At 44.4% G+C, this 22,185-nt stretch overlaps 1 protein-coding gene across 3 annotated transcripts in view; it reads right to left on the bottom strand.

Annotated features, from left to right (window-relative positions):
* LOC139556003 (spliceosome-associated protein CWC27 homolog) overlaps positions 1–22,185 on the bottom strand; it is a 53,163-nt gene that overhangs the window by 21,259 nt on the left and 9,719 nt on the right. For all 3 annotated transcript variants that reach the window (XM_071369662.1, XM_071369501.1, XM_071369579.1), the window contains exon 5: positions 5,498–5,599. In XM_071369662.1, coding sequence (XP_071225763.1) covers positions 5,498–5,599 — 102 coding nt within the window. The remainder of the gene's footprint in view (positions 1–5,497; positions 5,600–22,185) is intronic.

Genomic DNA, 22,185 nt, shown 5'->3' on the forward strand with positions numbered 1-22,185 from the left:
AAACGGCTTTGCAAACACACCAGTCTCCTGCCAACAGTCAGAAATTCAAAACGTCTTTGTGTCTAATGGTCCTCTCCAAATATCCTCTCTCTTTTGAAAGTATAAAAGAAGAATAGCCCTTTCTTTGACAAGAATGTGAGGAATGTTGACAGGGTATTCAAGTGCATGGCAATGTAGGTATGTTTAGGAAGAGATGTCTGTCTTAATAGCAGACCAGTGAGGTCATGATGATACAGAACATCATGTCAGCAAGTTCACTCACCAGATTATATTTGGACTTTCTCTAGAGAATACAGATAAACCCACCACAGCACAGCTGCATCTGGGCTTCTTCAGTTGACCGCTGCCCAGAGGTTAGGCTGAGGGGTCAGATCTTTGGCTCCCTCTGGGAATTCAATGTGAACACTGTGACAGACAACAGTCTCCCCATTCAAAGCGGTTTAAAAAGGTTTTCCTGAGCCCACACTAATCCTTAGAGAAAGTTGGGCAGAAACCTTCTTTACCATGCAGAGAGGGCATGTTTTATTAAAATCAACAGAAATCTCATGAATCAACTTTCTCAAACATACAAGTATTAGGCACCATTTTAAAAGATAAAATTCTCGTTAATCCAGCCACAGTGTCTGATTTCAAAAATGCTTTACAGCGAAAGCTCCACAAACAATTATGTTAGGTCACCACCAAGTCACAGAAAAATCCAGCCATTTTCCCCGTCAAAGAGAGGAGTCACAAAAAGCACAAATAGAGATAAAATGAATCACTAACCTTTGATGATTTTCATCAGATGACACTCATAGGACTTCATGTTACACAATACATGTTTTGTTCGATAAAGTGCATATTTATATCCAAAAATCTCATTTTACATTGGTGTGTTATGTTCAGTAGTTCAAAAACATGCTATGATTTTGCAGAAAGCCACATGAATTCACAGAAATACTCATTATAAATGTTGATAAATTCAAGTGTTATGCCTGGAACTTTAGATACACTTCTCCTTAATGCAACCGCTGTGTCAGATTTAAAAAAAAAAAATCGGAAAAAGCATAATCTGAGAACGTCGCTCAGAGCCCAAACCAACCAGAGAAATATCCGCCATGTTGGGTAGTCAACATTATTCATATATAAATATTCACTTACCTTTGATGATCTTCATCAGAATGCACTCCCAGGAATCGCAGTTCCACAATAAATGCTTGTTTTGTTCGATAATGTCCATCATTTATGTCAATTTATGTCCAATAGCTTCTTTTGTTAGGGCGTTTGGTAAACAAATCCAAAAGCGCGATCTGGTCCATTCGGACGAAACGTTCAAAAAGTTATATTACAGGTCGAAAAACCTTGTCAAACTAAGTATAGAATCAATCTTTAGGGTGTTTTTATCATAAAAGTTCAATAATGTTCCAACCGGAGAATTCCATTGTCTGTAGAGAAGCAATGGAACGAGAGCTAACTCCCAAGTGAAAGCGCATGACTGAGAACGAGGCTGTAGGCAGAACCCTTAGTCAAACGGCTCCCATCCGGCCCCCCTTCACATGAGAAGCCTGAAACCACGTTCTAAAGACGGTTGACATCTAGTGGAAGCCTTAGGAAGTGAAAATTTACCCATATCCCACTGTGTATTCGATAGGGGTGAGTTCAAAAACTACAAACCTCAGATTTCCCACTTCCTGTTTGGATTTTTTCTCTGGTTTTTGCCTGCCATATGAGTTATGTTATACTCTAGAAACTTCAGAGTGTTTCCTATCCAATACTAATAATAATAATATGCATATATTAGCATCTGGGACTGAGTAGAAGGCAGTTCACTCTGGGCACGCTATTCATCCAAAAGTGAAAATGCAGCCCCCTATCCCAAACAAGTTAAGCAGACATCCAGCCCCATGCAGGCTACTGGCCCGTGACTTCTCTTCTACATTCCATCCTACGGAATAAAGCCTCATATCCAAAACATCCATGTAATGAGAGGAACCTTCAGAGGCTGCTGCCCTGCCAGAGACACACAAAGGCCTCCTGGATAACCCTGGCTACAGCATTAGGCTGGATAACCCTGGCTACAGCATTAGGCTGGATAACCCTGGCTACAGCATTAGGCTGGATAACCCTGGCTACAGCATTAGGCTGGATAACCCTGGCTACAGCATTAGGCTGGATAACCCTGGCTACAGCATTAGGCTGGATAACCCTGGCTACAGCATTAGGCTGGATAACCCTGGCTACAGCATTAGGCTGGATAACCCTGGCTACAGCATTAGGCTGGATAACCCTGGCTACAGCATTAGGCTGGATAACCCTGGCTACAGCATTAGGCTGGATAACCCTGGCTACAGCATTAGGCTGGATAACCCTGGCTACAGCATTAGGCTGGATAACCCTGGCTACAGCATTAGGCTGGATAACTCTGGCTACAGCATTAGGCTGGATAACCCTGGCTACAGCATTAGGCTGGATAACCCTGGCTACAGCATTAGGCTGGATAACTCTGGCTACAGCATTAGGCTGGATAACCCTGGCTACAGCATTAGGCTGGATAACCCTGGCTACAGCATTAGGCTGGATAACCCTGGCTACAGCATTAGGCTGGATAACCCTGGCTACAGCATAAGGCTGGATAACCCTGGCTACAGCATTTGGCTGGATAACCCTGGCTACAGCATTAGGCTGGATAACCCTGGCTACAGCATTAGGCTGGATAACCCTGGCTACAGCATTAGGCTGGATAACCCTGGCTACAGCATTAGGCTGGATAACCCTGGCTACAGCATTAGGCTGGATAACCCTGGCTACAGCATTAGGCTGGATAACCCTGGCTACAGCATTAGGCTGGATAACCCTGGCTACAGCATTAGGCTGGATAACCCTGGCTACAGCATTAGGCTGGATAACCCCGGCTACAGCATTAGGCTGGATAACCCTGGCTACAGCATTAGGCTGGATAACCCCGGCTACAGCATTAGGCTGGATAACCCCGGCTACAGCATTAGGCTGGATAACCCCGGCTACAGCATTAGGCTGGATAACCCTGGCTACAGCATTAGGCTGGATAACCCTGGCTACAGCATTAGGCTGGATAACCCTGGCTACAGCATTAGGCTGAACTGAAGTTTTTGTAGTTTCCTTGCGAGATGCCAAATAGACAGAAACACTGAATTGATTCTAGCTGGGATCCAGTCTCAGCTGAGACCCAATAGCGGGTTCTGAGTGGTACCCACCATGTGGGAAGTACTAAGTAAGAGGCAGTGTTGGTAAAAAAGACAAACAGTGTGGAGGAGATGAGAACATCAACCCCACAGTTCAGTTGGTACTTATGTTACCACAAGAACCCATGTCTTTAGTTGCAAAACAATACACACACAATCTGGACCTTCTCATCCATACTTAACTCTGAGCCAATGAGGTTTCGATAATTGTCCAGAAATAGGTTTCATCATTGCCGGGCGTATTGACAAAGACTTAGGAGACCGCCGGCATTATCTGAGGCTACAGTCCTGTGTGGTAACGACGGGAAAAACAACCCCTTTGTTGCCCCATCACTTTGGGCAAAGCTGGTGACCAACCTACACCAATAGCTTTGGTTTTCAACCAAAGGGATAGGCAACTCAGCAATTTGTTGCTCAAGCAATTTTGTCCATTTTTTTTTACACAAAAACGCAGAGCCTTGGATAGAAGAAACAAGACAACAATGTCTGCTTTAAAATGTCAGAGACAAGAGGACTGTCTGCTAACATACATTGCCATTAGAGAGAATGTGGCCCAGAGAAGACCACCCTCTTCGAGACTTAATCTCACAAAGAGAGATTTAAGAGGACCAAGCCAGAGTAAATAACTTTCGGTAACACTTCACTTTAGAAAGAGTATAATAGGTAAGGTAAAGAAGTACTTTAACAGTCTATATAAAGTATGCATAAAATCCTTCTATAACATGGTGCCTACAGTGCCTTAAGAATGTATTCATACCCCTCGACTTATTCCTAATTTTGTTGTTACAGCCTGAATTCTAAATGGATTCCATATTCCCCCCCCCCCTCACCCATCTACACACAATACCCCATAAAGACAAAGTGAAAACTTGTTTTTATTGAAAATTAGAAATATCTAATTTACATAAGTATTTACACCCGAGTCAATACTTTGTAGAAGCGCCTTTGGCAGTCTTTCAGGGTAAGTCGAAGAGCTTTGCACACCTGGAATGTAAAATATTTCCACAATATTATTAAAAAAATATTTAAGTTGATTGTTGATCATTGCTAGACAGCCATTTTCAAGTCTTGCCATAGATTTTCAAGCCGATGAAAGTCAAAACTGTAACTAGGCCACAAAGGAACATTCAATGTCGTCTTGGTAAGTACCTCCAGTGTATATTTGGCCTTGTGTTTTAGGTTGTTGTCCTGCTGAAAGGTGAATGTCTCCCAGTGTCTGTTGGAAAGCAGACTGAACCAGGTTTTCCTCTAGTATTTTGCCTGTGCTTAGCTCTACTCCGTTTATATAAAAAAAAAATGTTTAACTCCTTAGTCCTTGGCGATGACAAGTATACCCATAAAATGATGCAGCCACCACTATGCTTGAAAATATGAAGAGTGGTACTCAGTAATGTGTTGTATTGGATTTGCCCCAAACATAATGCTTTGTATTCAGGACATAAAGTTAATTTCGTCGCACTTTATTGCAAACAGGATGCAGGTTTTGGAATATTTTTTATTCTGTACAGGCTTCCTTCTTTTCACTCTGTCATTTAGGTCAGTATTGTGGAGTAACTACAATGTTGTTGATTCATCCTCAGTTTTCTCCTATCACAGCCATTAAACTCTATAACTATTTTAAAGTCACCATTGGCCTCATGTTGAAATCCCTGAGAGGTTTCCTTCCTCTCCGGCAACTGAGTTAGGAAGGATGCCTGTATCTTTGTAGTGACTGGGTGTATACACCATCCAAAGTGTAATGAATAACTCCACCATGCTCACATACAATGTCTGTTTTTTTTTCTACCAATAGGTGCCCTTCTTTGTGAGGCATTGGAAAACCTCTGTGGTCTTTGTGGTTGAATCTGTGTTTGAAATTCACTGCTTGACTGACGGACCTTACAGATTATTGTATGTGTGAGGTACTGCAATGAGGTAGTCATTCAGAAATCATGTTAAACACTATTATTGCACACAGAGTGAGCCCATGCAACTTATTATGCTACTTGTTAAGCACATTTTACCCCTAAATGTATTTAGGCTTGCCATAACAAAGAACTTGCCACAACAAAGGGCTTGAATAGTTATTGACGCAAGAAATTTCAGCTTTTCATTTTTTATAAAATATATATATTTTTAAATCTAAAAACACAATTCCAATTTGACATTATGGGTAAGCCAGTGACACAAAATCTCAATTTAATCCATTTTAAATTCAGGCTGTAACAAAACAAAATGTGTAAAAAGTAAAGGGGTGTGAATACTTTCTGAAGGCACTGTACATGGCATTTGAAACAGTAATTGAGGTAGTGACATACCCTCGTCTTCCTCCTCCTTCTGTGGAGGATTGGCGAGGTCTTCTCTTTTTGATGTCCAGTAGGTCCTTCTTCAACTAGCGAGCCTCTTGACGAAGCTCGTCGCTGTGGAGGGAGAAGAGGTGTTCACAGTCAGGTGTATCACAGATCAACAGGTCAATACCACGTCGCAGCTATTACTACTGATGTCACCCAGTTAATCATGCGGACTGAAGAGATCCAAGGGTACTAGCTTTTGGCATGTGGTCTAATGTCATAGTTTAAATGACCATTTATTCATCCAGACCTTTCTATAGGATAAATAGCAATCCACTGTTGTGGGTTTTGACAAACACTTATTGTTCAAAGACACCTACTCCAAGCTTCTCACAATATAATTATTATATGGAATGTGTGTGTGTGTGTGTGTGTGTGTGTGTGTGTGTGTGTGTGTGTGTGTGTGTGTGTGTGTGTGTGTGTGTTCACTGAGCTGTCATAAAACGAGCATAAAAACACAATGATCATAGGCAGCACTTCTATACAGTTTAAGGGTTGAAATATGTACATTAAAAACTAGCTTGGCTCGAATAAATCGAGTGGCGCCTTATTAGAAGGGATGTTGAAACGGCCTTCCAAGCAGGCCAGGGTTCTGGCACCACTAGAAGGGATGTTGAAACGGCCTTCCAAGCAGGCCAGGGATCTGGCACCACTAGAAGGGATGTTGAAACGGCCTTCCAAGCAGGCCAGGGTTCTGGCACCACTAGAAGGGATGTTGAAACGGCCTTCCAAGCAGGCCAGGATTCTGGCACCACTAGAAGGGATGTTGAAACGGCCTTCCAAGCAGGCCAGGGTTCTGGCACCACTAGAAGGGATGTTGAAACGGCCTTCCAAGCAGGCCAGGGTTCTGGCACCACTAGAAGGGATGTTGAAACGGCCTTCCAAGCAGGCCAGGGTTCTGGCACCACTAGAAGGGATGTTGTGGTTGAGTGACTACAACACAGTGCCATAAAACCCCTGCAGAGTAAAGTCCATATCTCTCTGAGTAACAAGTTACTGATCCCTACTGTGGCCGTTGAGCAAATTAACTTGATGAAGTGCTTGAGACGGGGAAACTGGTGCTCAAACTGCCTACAATTTGTTCCCAGTTAAAAATACATGTCCTTGGTTGGTTTTTAAATTGTGGCTGGCTGGCTATATTCATACCCTTCGCAAAGAAGAATTCAGGCCCTATTCAAAAATCGCTCCCCTTGTCATAACCTGCTTCCGACATTTATTTCTATAGATTGCAATTACAGTAATAAAAAAACAAGGGGTGTTATCTTCAGATGGACTCAAATAAATGTAAAGATACAACAGCCAACAATACAGAGAGAGAGGAACAGACTTCAAGACACAAGCAGTGGTATGTACTGGATCTACAAATCAAGTATGTTACAATTACTGTGCTGAGCCTGACTGCACATTCATTTAAATTGCAAATGTTCAATCAAGTGTGATTGTTCAGCCTTTCTGACCCTGAATGAGAAGTCCTCCAACAGTGATAAAGTCAGGCCATTGAGGCCAAGACAGGTCCAGACATGATGGGTGTGCTGGCTGGTTGCCCAACCCCCCAGCTAGAGAAGGAGGGAGGGAAGGAAGAAAGATCAAGAGATAGAGAGACTGGAGAGGAAGTATGCTCCCTATGCCAATATTCCTCCTCATACTGTTCCCTTTAACATTACTGACTGAGGCAGAGGTTACAAGGGCCAGACCAGAGCCCTATACTACAAATCAGGTTTGAGGAGTTATTGAGGCAACTTTGGTCAACTCTGATTTCAACTCAGGATAACTGGTATCACAAAAGTGGCTTACCTTTTAGCCAGGTACATTTCTGTGGCAACAAATCATTCAGAACTTACCTGCTCCGAGGCAGGCTAACTCAGGGCTAACTCCATTTATCCTGAATGAGGAGTCTGAGTCACAAATTGAGGACCAATGAAATCAGATACCCTCCCTCTCACAAAGATTGAGAAAGGACTGATGAAATATTTTATTAATCAAATATTTGTGTAAAAAAAGAGAAATGTTAAAATACTGCTCACATTACACATTTAGTAATGACAACATTTGATTGCCAAACTATGTTCTTCACACAATTGTATTTTGATATTTTCTAAAAGGCAAACTGACAGCCAGAACCAACCATAGATTTTTAATCCATAGATGGCAGTTCACATTCAAGTCAAGACTGGCAGTCTTGCTAGTGTACTCATGAGTTTAACAGTCAAATTGCCATCTATGGATTCAATGTCTATGGCCACAACGTAACAAGCTGTTCAGAAGGAGCAATATGAGTTGATAGGAGTGGGGAAAGGTGCTTGTGCATTGATAAGCACACCAAAGACGGCATTAACTATAAGAAATAAAATAAAGACGGCACTTTAAAAGCCTACTTCACACCATAGCCTGCTGAATTTGCAAGTGAACCTTCATTTTGATTTCAGCACAAATGAAAATGTGGCAATGCCTCACCTATGGATTGATGTTTCAGCACTGTCTCAATGAACAGTTCGGTGTTCGACTAGCCACGTGTGACAGTTACAAGCCTGCTAGAGTTAGTGGCAGATAAACAAGCAACATCCACCGTCGTCGTACGGATGAAGCCTGCCCTGGAATTTGAAGCTAACTGAAGCTGGCTAGCTTAAGAAAAAACTGAGGAGATCTAGCTTGCTTCATAGTTTACCACTCAGGTATGTGATGTTGGGAGATAACATTTATACACAGCCTGACAGCTTTGTCTGGGTCCCTTTGCAGAGCACAGGTAACATAGGTAGGTAACACAGGTAAGCTTCAGTCTGGCTGGGCCCCAGCCCAGAAACACAGCAAGGAAGCATCTCTCCAAACAATGGCTGCCTTTGTTTCTCCTCACAGCTGCTTCTCTGTACTGACACACTTTTTTCTAGTCTTTCTTTCTCTCTCTCCCTTCCTTTTATTACTCCTTCTGTACTTCCCCAGCTCTCCCTCAACCCTCCATTGCTCATCAGAAGCTCCCGGGGGGGGGGGGGGGGGGCAGAAATGGAGGCATCAAACTTAGCGACGTCTGATATGTTTGCCTCAGTAAAATGTATTACGGTGATTGACTTGATCCCGTCGTGTCTCTTCCTTGATGGGCTCCCTGATGTGTCCAAGTAGAGGCTCAGGTATGGGAGGTCTATAAGGTACTGTAGGTGTGGCCCAGACACAGCTAGGCATGGTGGAGATGTTTCCCCTTCGTAGGGGCTCAGGTATGGGAGGTATACTGTACATGAGGAAGCGAGTTCCAGACACAGCTGGACATGGTGTTGGCTTACAGCCAGCCAGCCAGCCAGCCAGCCAGCCAGCCAGCCAGCCAGCCAGCCATGCATGGTGTTGGTATGTTTTTCCTCTATTGGGTCTCAGGTAGAGGAGGTATGAGGTTTGTGAGCCTCAAACACAGCTTAGCATGGTGTTGCTATGTTTCCTCTCTCCTTCCAGCAGAGAGACTGTCAGAGCTGATTCCAGAGCGGGTCCTCACAGCGGAGGTGGCAGACAGGAGCAGCCTGGATCTCTGTTGGAGGCCTCTGAAAACCGTCGCCTGCCCAGTGCCACGTCTCAGTGTGTCTCAAAACCATCTCTCTGTGTCAGAGACAGGCTGGCAGGCTCATTTCCTGGAAGAGCTTGTTTTGGGGAGCCGGGCTGAGTGGACTCAAACATAAGGAGTTCGGGCACGATCAGGTCACATTGGCTCAAGATGAAGGGACTCCAGCCCATCTTAAAGTATGGAGACCAGGAGACTAAGTTCAATGAACAGTAGAATGTTTGCTGATCATGTTAACCATGTAGAAAAATGTAATGGTCAATCAGAATGCATTGTTTAGTAATCAAGGACTTAGTCATGTCCAGTTCAGCGAGAGGAGGTACCACAACTTGATGGCATCATCTTAACTGGCAAAACAACTCTGGGCCTGCTAGCTGTTGATACGGTAACTACACAAGCTCTGCTTTGTCAGCACAAAGATCTGGATGGAGACAGACCATGGGCTATATATTCTACTGGGAGGATCTGGATGGAGACAGACCATGGGCTATATATTCTACTGGGAGGATCTGGATGGAGACAGACCATGGGCTATATATTCTACTGGGAGGATCTGGATGGAGACAGACCATGGGCTATATATTCTACTGGGAGGATCTGGATGGAGACAGACCATGGTCTATATATTCTACTGGGAGGATCTGGATGGAGACAGACCATGGTCTATATATTCTACTGGGAGGATCTGGATGGAGACAGACCATGGGCTATATATTCTACTGGGAGGATCTGGGTGGAGACAGACCATGGGCTATATATTCTACTGGGAGGATCTGGATGGAGACAGACCATGGGCTATATATTCTACTGGGAGGATCTGGATGGAGACAGACCATGGGCTATATATTCTACTGGGAGGATCTGGATGGAGACAGACCACGGGCTATATTTTCTACTGGGAGGATCTGGATGGAGACAGACCATGGGCTATATTTTCTACTGGGAGGATCTGGATGGAGACAGACCATGGGCTATATATTCTACTGGGAGGATCTGGATGGAGACAGACTATAGGCTATATATTCTACTGGGAGGATCTGGATGGAGACAGACCATGGGCTATATATTCTACTGGGAGGATCTGGATGGAGACAGACCATGGGCTATATATTCTACTGGGAGGGAGACACTTCTGACGGAGTGATAATTTGCTGCTTGTCTTGACACGCTGCCATTTGAAAAACAAGAGAGACATCTCCAAGGCAACAGCCAAACCATGGCGTGGCTGGCAGCTCCCCGTGCCAATAAAGGAGAGGGGGAACGATGGCGGGAGAGGGGCCAGGTAAAGGGTTGAGGCCAGAGAGGAGGGGAACGAAGGGAGGGAAGAGACCCAGCCAGCAACACCTGCTCATTCAATCCTGGGGGCTCAGCACATTCCACACAAAGCCCTCCAATACTGCTACACTGACACATTTGTTTGTTTCCCTCATTAACACACAGGTAAAATACCTACTCTGCCTGCCTCCATCCGCCTGCCTGTAGAGATGACAGTATCAATGAAGTCGAAAAACACTATTCTTGACCAGAATGGTTGACTTGGCAGCCACCTGCACTGATAGTCATAAAATAAAAGTAGACAACGTGAAAACATTTTAACCCCTTAGAATTGTGGAAATTGGCCTATATGGATAGGGCCAAATGGAAATGTTTCTAACAGAAGCACTACAGTTGTGACCAAATAATTCCTTATTTCTTGTAAAATAAGTTGACATTTAAACAAAGTTTTGGTCTCCACTCCTTGTTATTGGATTTTTAACATTGCAGAAACAATTATATTTTTGTAAACTTAAGTTTACAAAAAAATTAAAAATAAATGGAATTGATAAAATTATTGGCACCCCTGAGCCAGTACTTGCTTGCACAAACTTTGACCAAGATAACTGCCAACAAATTATTCTTGTAGCCATCAATGAGCTTGCTGCACCTTTCTGGCAATGTGGACCACTCTTCAGCAGCAAAATGCACTAATTCTTCAATGATAGAGGGGTGCTCTCCACCAACGGCTATTCTTTGAGAATGGTGCGGAACACGCACTTGAATACACTCATGACTCTACTCTATGTGGCCAATTTACGGGCTCCTGACCAATCACACTCGCATTGATCTGAACTTTTTTGTACACAATGTTTCCGCCATTGTTCCCTATGATTGAAAAGAGCAATCCCTATGATCAGAAGAGCAATCACTAACCTTGATTTGGATTAAGAATTCTACTTCCATGATTCTGCCGCTCACTCGGAACCAGGGCCTAATACACGACACTCGGTAGAGGAAAAGACGCCGCTATAGAGGCTGATGTGGGCTGAGCCTGATGTAACTACGGCGACGTGTAGATAAACCTCCATCCTATTGCAGAACAAACTAGACAATTTCCGTTCGAGACTATCATATCAACGTGACCTGAAGAACTGTCAAATCCTATGCATCACGGAGTGGTGGCTGAATGAGGACATGGTTAATGTCAATCTAGCTGTTTTTTCTAGGCATCGGCAGGACAGATCATCAGCACCTCGTAAACTCAAGGGCGGGGGAGTGTCTCTGTTAACAACAGCTGCTGCGCAATCTCTAATATTAAGGAAGTCTCGAGGTTCTGCTCACCCGAGTTAGAATACCGCATGAAAAGCTGTAGACCATGCTATTTTTCGTAGCTGTCCATTTAACGCCACAAACCGATGCTGGCACCAAGACCGCACTCAACGAGCTATATAGGGCCATAATCCAACAAGAAAATGCTCATCCAGAGACAGCGCTCCTAGTGGCTGGTGATTTTAATGCAGGAAAACTGAAATCCGGTTTACCTCATTTCTACCAGCATGTCACACGTGCAACTAGAGGGAAAGAATCTCTAGATCACCTTAAATCCAATAGCAAGGTGTGGGGACCAAAATAGTTTTTACATTTTTATTAATTTTAGAACATTTGCCATTGAGGAACTGAAGCAAGTACTCCTGTAGCAATCCAAAAATGTTCCATTATAAATCACAATCTGGGTCAGGCGGGCACATTTTAAAGCTTATTCTACTGCCAACATGGCTAGCTAAGTTATAAAATACAATCTTACAGTGTTAGGCTTTCAAAAGGCACTTAAGACAAACAGAGTGTAATTTTGGTGCGCATAGAATGGTCATGAATGCATTCGGGTGCGTGTTCCGTGTCTAATCTTCTTCACAATACGACAAACAGAAACTCATTGTGTTCAGGACAAACCAGGGTATAACTGATGCCATCTTGTAACTGTGGATCAAACCTGGAGGTCATAATCATTGATATTGTAAATTACAGAAGTTTTCAAAAATGGAAATGTGAAGTGCACGTTAAGACTTATGGGTGTGGTTTGCTTGTACAATATCAAAACAATATTTATTATAATCCTCAACATCTCATCTTTCAGAACACATCGACTCCTCATGATTTAAACCATTGTCCTCACTCCGAGAACAACACATGTGCAAAAGTAGCCCAATCAGAGGGCTTCCACTTGATAGCACAGCCAGAAGTCAAAATTGTCTAAGGTTAGGCATAAGGTTAGCAGTGTGGTTAAGGTAAAAACACTAAATCACATAGGACTAGGTGGGGTTTATGACTTTGTGGCTGTGGTAACTAGTGACGACACAATTAGTGGGAGGGATGGGGACACGTTTATAACGACTGTCAGTTAAAACTTCTACAGGCTGTGAAGCAGAGAACCTTACGTCATGTAGGCTATAGCATGTTACTATACAGACACTGCATTCCAATTTAGGCGATTATCAATGACACAATCTGCCATATATACAGGATGACAGGGTGTGTGAGTGGAAATGGTTAATTCTATATTACTTTACAAGAAATAGAAATGTAACCTATAGCCTCATATATAGACTAGCTACATATAAAGTGTATAGTGCAGTAATTACGCATAATCTTATTTCAAGAAGGTGCAAACTGTCACGAACAGCCTCAAAAATTGACCTGAGAGGTGTACTACAAAGCAGCATCAATGAGTTAGACAGCTAACTTGCTTCAACGTCCCAAAATAACTTAACATTAAGGAAAATATGCTTAAAATGGGCATGGATTGATTCATGTCTAAGTTAATGAATGAACCAGAAACTATTTTTATTTCTGAATGTTGATCAAAGTTAGCTGGCTAACTCATTGATACTGCTTTGTAGTATACCCCTCAGCTAATGATTGAGAGTGAGCCTGAGTGGAGGTATACAGTTAAAAATAGCAGAAACACCACAAGGTATGCCCTAGTTTCAGCCTGCCCAATGTGAGGTCTCAGTGGGTATTCATTCAGCCAGATGAAGAATAACACTTCATTGAATAACATATTAGTGAATACAGTGGCCTTGTGTTAACAGGACCATCCCAGCCTCTCTCTCTCACACACACACACACACACACACACACACACTTAATGAGACCAGGCTTTGAAGAGACGCCAGAGTGCGCTGACTCTCTCCGACTGCCTACCCCTCCCTCCATCAGCCGGGGGGGGAGAGTCGAGAGACAGACACCCATCCATCCTCTCCTACTCCCCTCCACCCCTCCTTCTTCCCACCATCCCAACCAGAGCACAATGCCAGCCATTCAGCAGCACCTTTCCTGGAACTGTCCTCCCACAACACCATAAGGAGGAGTAGTGAGGAGAAGGAGGAAGAGTGAGTGAGGAGATCAGATGTGGTCAGACAGACAGGCAGACAGAGACAGCCAGTTAGACGTTTGGCGAGGACCAACCTATATACATTAAACTTCCTCCCTCTCCTCTCCTTTTCTGAGCAGAGTGAAGTAGGAACAGGTCCTTGTCACTCCTCTCCGCTGGGTCGGGCGGCTCTCAGCCTCTCAGGGGCTGCCAGCGATTGTCGCTCATTCAGACAATTCAAATAAGCGAAACCTAGGGTGCTGTGGATGATTTACTTTTCATAAAGAAAGCACACAAAGTGACTGGCTACGGCCCAGCCAGCTGCTCTCGCTGTCTCTGCTGCATCAGAGGGCTCAGCCGGCAGCGTTTAACCCTCCAGCGGCCAGAAGGAACCCTCAGCTTAGACAGACAGAGGGAGGGATTCCACAGCCTCAGAGCAGCAGTCTAAGCCAGGTCTCTGGTATACCATAGAGAGTGGGATGTCAACATCTAAACCTTTTGTGTCTATCTCTGGACTAGACTGAAGCACCAGGCCAGGGCTGGAATCTAGCCAAATGAAAACCCACTACTATGACTGCCATAGAGATTTGGATGAATGTGCTGGAATAACAAGGTGACTGGGTGGACTGACTGACTCCCCTCAGGGGGGTTAGAGGGGGACGCTTCATGGCTTGGTTCACAGCCAAGCAGTACAGTGAGACGGAGAGGGGGGGGGGGGGGGATCTTACCGCAGCACAGGCAGGAATCTGCATGACTGTGCAGAGAAGGAAAGAAGCAATGTGGATCCCTCTGCTACCAAGTAGGCTAAATTCCCCACAGGTTCTTCATTCCATTCAGCCCATCAAACACAAAGAGTGCTAAACACGCACATCTGTTTCCAGAGAGAGAGAAAGAGAGAGAGAGCCCCATGCTGGGTAGACATGCTAAGTCAGGCCAGCAGAGATGTGTAGACAGACAGACTGTCAGGAGGGGGTCAGGAACTGGATTACCTCTAGTGGTTCTCAACTAGAGAACAGAGTCCAGTGCTTCCTGACCCCCATGACCTTTCGCTGAGAGTCCGCTGGGTTATGACCAATCACAACAGACAGGTGCAGCCAATTAGCCACACTGTGTCACCGGTGTGTGTGTGTGTCGAGGGTAAGGCCACTTGGGCTTGGATAATTGGTGTCGTGTCCCAGTTAAAGGGCAACTCCACCACTTTTCAACATCTCCAGTACTATACCAGTGTCTACATGTGAAAACACCACATTTCTATGATCTGTGGGTAAAAAGCTAAGGCCCTAAAAAATGTTTATCTGTGACATCACAGGGCAGAATTAAAAGAAAAACTGTGATTTTTAAAACCTGCAACGAGTTTCTAGCCAGATGGGAGGGTTTTTCCTTGCTCCCTACGTCACTATGAATCTCATAGTGTTTGAAAATCACTGATTAAAATATATTTTAACTTGATGTTGTCAGGAATGTGGGTATTTTATGGTTATTATTATGGAGTTGTTTCCCCCTTTGCTGCTATAACAGCCTCCAATCTTCTGGGAAGGCTTTCCACTACATTTTGGAATATTACTGCAGAAACTTGGTTACTTTCAGCCACAAGAGGATTAGTAAGGTCTGGCACTGATGTTGGGCGATTAAGCTTGGATCGCAGTCGGCGTTCAAATTCATCCCAAAGGTGTTTGATCGGGTTGAGGTCATGGCTCTGTGCAGGCCAGTCAAGTTCTTCCACACCGCCCTGGACAAACCCTTTCTGTATTAAAAAAATAAATAAAACTTTATTTAACCAGGTAGGCCAGTTGAGAACAAGTTCTCATTTAAAACTGCGACCTGGCCAAGATAAAGCAAAGCAGTGCGACAAAAACAACACAGAGTTACACATGGGATAAACAATCGTACAGTCAATAACACAATAGAAAAATCTGTGTACAGTGTGTGCAAATGAAGTAAGGAGGTAAGGCAAAAAATAGGCCAATAGTGGCGAAGTAATTACAATTTAGCAATTTACACTGGAGTGATAGATGTGCAGATGAGGATGAAGTAGAAATACTGGTGTGCAAAAGAGCAGAAAATCAAAAATGGGGATGAGATAGGTAGTTGGTTGGTTGGGCTATTTACAGATGGGCTGTGTACAGCTGCAGCAATCGGTAAGCTGCTCTGACAGCTGACGCTTAAAGTTAGTGAGGGAGATATAAGTCTCCAACTTCAGTGATTTTTGCAATTCGTTCCAGTCAATGGCAGCAGAGAATTGGAAGGAAAGGTGGCCAAAGCAGGTGTTGGCTTTGGGGATGACCAGTGAAATATACCTGCTGGAGCGTGCTACGGGTGGGTGTTGCTATGGTGACCAGTGAGCTGAGATAAGGCGGAGCTTTACCTAGCAAAGACTAATAGATGACCCGGAGCCAGTGGGTTTGGTAACGAATATGTAGCGAGGACCAGCCAACGAGAGCATATAGGTCGCAGTGGTGGGTAGTATATGGGGCTTTGGTGACAAAACGGATGGCACTGTGATAGACTGCATCCGATTTGCTGAGTAGAGTGTTGGAGGCTATTCTGTAAATGACATCGCCATAGTCAAGGATCGGTAGGAGTCAGTTTTACGAGGGTATGTTTGGCAGCATGAGTGAAGGAGGATTTGTTGCGAAATAGGAAGCCGATTCTAGATTTAATTTTGGATTGGAGATGCTTAATGTGAGTCTGGATGGAGAGTTTACAGTCTAACCAGACACCTAGGTATTTGTAGTTGTCCACATAGTCGGAAGTCGGAACCGTCCAGAGTAGTGTTGCTAATCGGGCAGGTGGGTGCGTGCAGCGATCGGTTGAAGAGCATGCATTTAGTTTTACTAGCATTTAAGAGCAGTTGGAGGCCACAGAAGGAGTGTTGTATGGCGTTGAAGCTTGTTTGGAGGTTAGTTAACACAGTGTCCAAGGAAGGGCCAGATGTATACAGAATGGTGTCGTCTGCATAGAGGTGGATCAAAGAATCACCCGCAGCAAGAGCGACATCATTGATATATACAGAGAAAAGAGTCGGCCTGAAAACTGAACCCTGTGGCACCCCATAGAGACTCCGATTTGACACACTGAACTCTATGTGAGAAGTAGTTAGTGAACCAGGCGAGGCAGTCATTAGAGAAACCAAGGCTGTTGAGTCTGCCGATAAGAATACAGTCGAAAGCCTTGGCCAGGTCGATGAAGACGGCTGCACAGTACCGTCTTTTATCTATGCGGTTATGATATCGTTTAGGACCTTGAGCGTGGCTGAGGTGCACCCGTGACCAGCTCGGAAACCAGATTGTCTAGAGGAGAAGGTACTGTGGGATTCAAAATGATCGGTGATTTGTTTGTTCACTTGGCTTTCGAAGACTTTAGAAAGGCAGGGCAGGATGGATATAGGTCTGTAACAGTTTGGGAGCTGTTGCAGAGCTGTTGGCAGAGCTGTTGGCCAGGGTAGGGGTAGCCAGGTGGAAAGCATGGCCAGTCGTAGAGAAATGCTTATTGAAATTCTCAATTATCGTGGATTTATCAGACAGTGTTTCCTAGTCTCAGTGCAATGGGCAGCTGGGAGGAGGTACTCTTATTCTCTATTTGCATACCGTAGCATGCAAATTGCTGTTTGAAACAGCTAGCCTTTGCTTTCCTAACTGACTGTGTGTATTGGTTCCTGACTTCCCTGAAAAGTTGCATATTCGAAGCTAATGCAGCACGCCACAGGGTGTTTTTGTGCTGGTCAAAGTCTGGAGTGAACCAAGGGCTGTATCTGTTCTTAGTTCTACATTTTTTAAAAGGGGCATGCTTATTTAAGATGGTGAGGAAAGCACTTTTAAAGAACAACCAGGCATCCTCGACTGACGGGATGAGGTCAATATCCTTCCAGGATACCCGGGCCAGGTCGACTAGAAAGGCCTGCTCGCAGAAAGTGTTTGAGGGAGCGTTTGACAGTGATGAGGGGTGGTCGTTTGACCGTGGACCCATAACGGACGCAGGCAATGAGGCAATGATCGCTGAGATCCTGGTTGAAAACAGCAGAGGTGTATTTAGAGGGCAAGTTGGTCTGGATGATATCTATGAGGGTGCCCATGTTTACGGATTTGGGGTTGTACCTGGTAGGTTCCTTGATAATTTGTGTGAGATTGAGGGCATCTAGCTTAGATTGTAGGATGGCCGGGGTGTTAAGCATATCCCAATGTAGGTCACCTAACAGAACGAACTCTGACGATAGATGAGGGGCAATCAATTCACATATGGTGTCCAGGGCACAGCTGGGAGCTGAGGGGGGGTCTATAACAAGCGGCAACAGTGAGGGACTTATTTCTTGAGAGATGGATCTTTAGAAGTAGAAGCACGAACTGTTTGGGCATAGACCTGGATAGTATGACAGAACTCGGCAGGCTATCTCAACAGTAGATTGCAATTCCGCCCCCTTTAGCAGTTCTGTCTTGATGGAAAATGTTGTAATTGGGGATGGAAATTTCAGAATTTTTGGTGGCCTTCCTAAGCCAGGATTCAGACACGGCTAGGACATCAGGGTTGGCGGAATGTGCTAAAGCAGTGAATAAAGCAAACTTAGGGAGGAGGCTTCTGATGTTAACGTACATGAAACCAAGGCTTTTACGGTTGCAGAAGTCAACAAATGAAAGCACCTGGGGACACACAGGGCCTGGGTTAACCTCTACATCACCAGAGGAACAGAGGAGGAGTAGGATGAGGGTACGGCTAAAGGCTATAAGAACTGGTTGTCTAGTGCTTTGGGAACAGAGAATAAAAGGAGCAGATTTCTGGGCGTGATAGGATAGAGTCAGGGCATAGTGTACAGACAAGGGTAAGGTAGGGTGCGAGTACAGTGGGGGTAAACCTAGGCATTGAGTGACGATGAGAAATGTTGTATCTCTGGAGGCGCCAGTTAAGCTAGGTGCGGTCTCCGCATGTGTGGGGGGTGGGACATGGGGGCTATCTGAGGCATGTTGAGCAGGACTAGGGGCTCCGCAGTAAAATAAAACAATGAGAGCTGCCCTAAACAACAGTATACAAGGCATATTGACATTAGAGAAAGGCATAAAGAAATCACAGGTGTTGATTGGGAGGCCTTAGACACCAACGGATGAGACAACAACGGGTAAACAGCTAGGACAACAATAACGGGTAAATGGCGATGAAAGTGCAGAGAGGGTCAGTTAGCTACACACAAGGCCTGAGTTCGAGGCTGGGGCAGACAGATAAACAAAATGAAGTACCGTGTTAATGAACAGTCCAACAGGCATCAGCTGTGTAGCCGAGTGAGCACAGGGTCCAATGAGTAGCAATAGATGAAACAGGAAGCAATTCGATAGTCGATTACTACGCTAGGCGAGCGGGAGACACAGCGTTCAGGGAGCTAGCCGATAGCAGTATGAACCTCGCTTTGTGCATGGGGGCATTGTCATGCAGAAACAGGAAAGGGAAAACTGTTGCCCCAAAGTTGGAAGCACAAAATCATCTAGAATGTCATTGTATGCTGTAGCGTTAAGAATTCCCTTCACTGGAGCTAAGGGGCCAAGCCCGAACCATGAAAAACAGCACCAGACCATTATTCCTCCACCAAACTTGACAGTTGGCACTATGCATTGGGGCAGGTAGCGTTCTCCTGGCATCCGCGAAACCCAGATTTGTCCGTTGGACTGCCAGATGGTGGTGAGGCACGATTCATCACTCCAGAGAATGCGTTTCCACTGCTCCAGAGTCCAATGGCGGCAAGCTTTACACCACTTCAGCTGACACTTGGCATTGTACATGGTGATCTTAGGCTTGTGTGCGGCTGCTAGGGCATGGAGACCCATTTCATGAAACTCCCAACGAACAGTTCTTGTGCTGATATTGCTTCCATAGGCAGTTTGGAACTCAGTAGTGAGTGTTGCAGGACAGACGATTTTTTACGCGCTACAGCACTTGGCGGTCCCTTTCTGTGAGCTTGTGTAGCCTACCACTTCTCAGCTGAGCCGTTGTTGCTCCTAGACGTTTCCACTTCACAAAGACAGCACTTAGTTGACCGGGGCAGAAATTTGACAAACTGCCTGTTGGAAAGGCGGCATCCTATGATAGTGCCAAGTCACTGAGCTCTTCAGTAAGGCCATTCTACTGCCAATATTTGTCTATAGCGATTGCATGGCTGTGTGCTCAATTTTATATGCAACAACGGGTGTGACTGAAATAGACAAATCCACTGATTTGAAGGGGTGTCACATACTTTTGTGTATATATAGTGTATGTAGACACTGGTAATGTGCTGGAGATAATGAAAATTAGGGTGAAAAGTGGTAGAATTGCCCTTTAAGCACGAGTTCCATTGTCTGCAGGGCTGAAGGAATGTCTATTGAAATAACAATGGTAGACTATCTTTGTGTGTGAATAAAAGTCTAATGACTGTTATTCTTTAACCCTGGAGCTTGATTTAAAATGTGGCACTTTACTGCCTGACTGACTGTAAAGTGGTCACCAGGACGACCCAGTAGCTCCCCTAAAAATAAAAAGGTGTACATTGTGTCTTTAGTTGTATGTATGTATGTATGTATGTATGTATGTATGCCTGTATGCATGTATGTATCACACACTACCATTCAAAAGTTTACGGTCAATTAGAAATGCCCTTGTTTTTGAAAAAAAAAGAGCATTTTTTTGGTCCATTAAAATAACATCAAATTGATCAGAATTACAATGTAGACATTGTTAATGTTGTAAATGACTATTGTAGCTGGAACGGCAGATCTTTTATGGAATATCTTCATAGGCATGCAGAGGCCCATTATCAGCAACCATCACTCCTGTGTTTCAACGGCATGTTGTGCTAGCTAATCCAAGTTTATCATTTTAAAAGCCAAATTGATCATTAGAAAACCCTTTTGCAATTATTTTAGCACAGCTGAAAAATGTTGTGCTGATTAAAGAAGTAATAAAACAGTCCTTCTTTAGACTAGTTGAGTATCTGGAGGATGAGCATTTGCGGGTTCGATTACAGGCTCAAAATGGCCAGAAACAAAGAACTTTCTCCTGAACCTCGGCAGTCTATTCTTGTTCTGAGAAATGAAGGCTATTCCATGCGAGAAATTGCCAAGAAACAGAAGATCTCGTACAACGCTGTGTACTACTCCCTTCACAGAACAGCGCAAACTGGCCCTAACCAGAATAGAAAGAGGAGTGGGGGGCCCTGGTGCACAACTGAGCAAGAGGACAAGTACATTAGTGTCTAGTTTGAGAAACAGACGCCTCACAAGTCCTCAACTGGCAGCTTCATTAAATAGGACCTGCAAAACACCAGTCTCAATATCAACAGCGACTCAGGGATGCTGGCCTTCTAGGCAGAGTTCCTCTGTCCAGTGTCTGTGTTCTTTTGCCCATCTTAATCTTTTCTTTTTATTGGCCAGTCTGAGATATGGCTTTTTCTTTGCAACTCTGCCTAGAAGGTCAGCATCCCGGAGTCGCCTCTTCACTGTTGACGTTGAGACTGGTGTTTTGCGTTTCCTATTTAATGAAGCTGACAGTTTTTGTGAAGTGCACCAGTCCCTCCTGCAGCAAAGCACCCCCACAACATAATCAAGCTGTTATATATATATACAGTGGGGAGAACAAGTATTTGATACACTGCCGATTTTGCAGGTTTTCCTACTTACAAAGCATGTAGAGGTCTGTAATTTTTATCATAGGTACACTTCAACTGTGAGAGACGGAATCTAAAACAAAAATCCAGAAAATCACATTGTATGATTTTTAAATAATTAATTTGCATTTTATTGCATGACATAAGTATTTGATCACCTACCAACCAGTAAAAATTCCGGCTCTCACAGACCTGTTAGTTTTTCTTTAAGAAGCCCTCCTGTTCTCCACTCATTACCTGTATTAACTGCACCTGTTTGAACTCGTTACCTGTATAAAAGACACCTGTCCACACACTCAATCAAACAGATTCCAACCTCTCCACAATGGCCAAGACCAGAGAGCTGTGTAAGGACATCAGGGATAAAATTGTAGACCTGCACAAGGCTGGGATGGGCTACAGGACAATAGGCAAGCAGCTTGGTGAGAAGGAAACAACTGTTGGCGCAATTATTAGAAAATGGAAGAAGTTCAAGATGACGGTCAATCACCCTCGGTCTGGGGCTCCATGCAAGATTTCACCTCGTGGGGCATCAATGATCATGAGGAAGGTGAGGGATCAGCCCAGAACTACACGGCAGGACCTGGTCAATGACCTGAAGAGAGCTGGGACCACAGTCTCAAAGAAAACCATTAGTAACACACTACGCCGTCATGGATTAAAATCCTGCAGCGCACGCAAGGTCCCCCTGCTTAAGCCAGTGCATGTCCAGGCCTGTCTGAAGTTTGCCAATGACCATCTGGATGATCCAGAGGAGGAATGGGAGAAGGTCATGTGGTCTGATGAGACAAAAATAGAGCTTTTTGGTCTAACTCCACTCGCCGTGTTTGGAGGAAGAAGAAGTATGAGTACAACCCCAAGAACACCAT

This window comes from Salvelinus alpinus, chromosome 1 (genome assembly GCF_045679555.1).
Source record: "Salvelinus alpinus chromosome 1, SLU_Salpinus.1, whole genome shotgun sequence".
Lineage (NCBI taxonomy): Eukaryota > Metazoa > Chordata > Actinopteri > Salmoniformes > Salmonidae > Salvelinus > Salvelinus alpinus.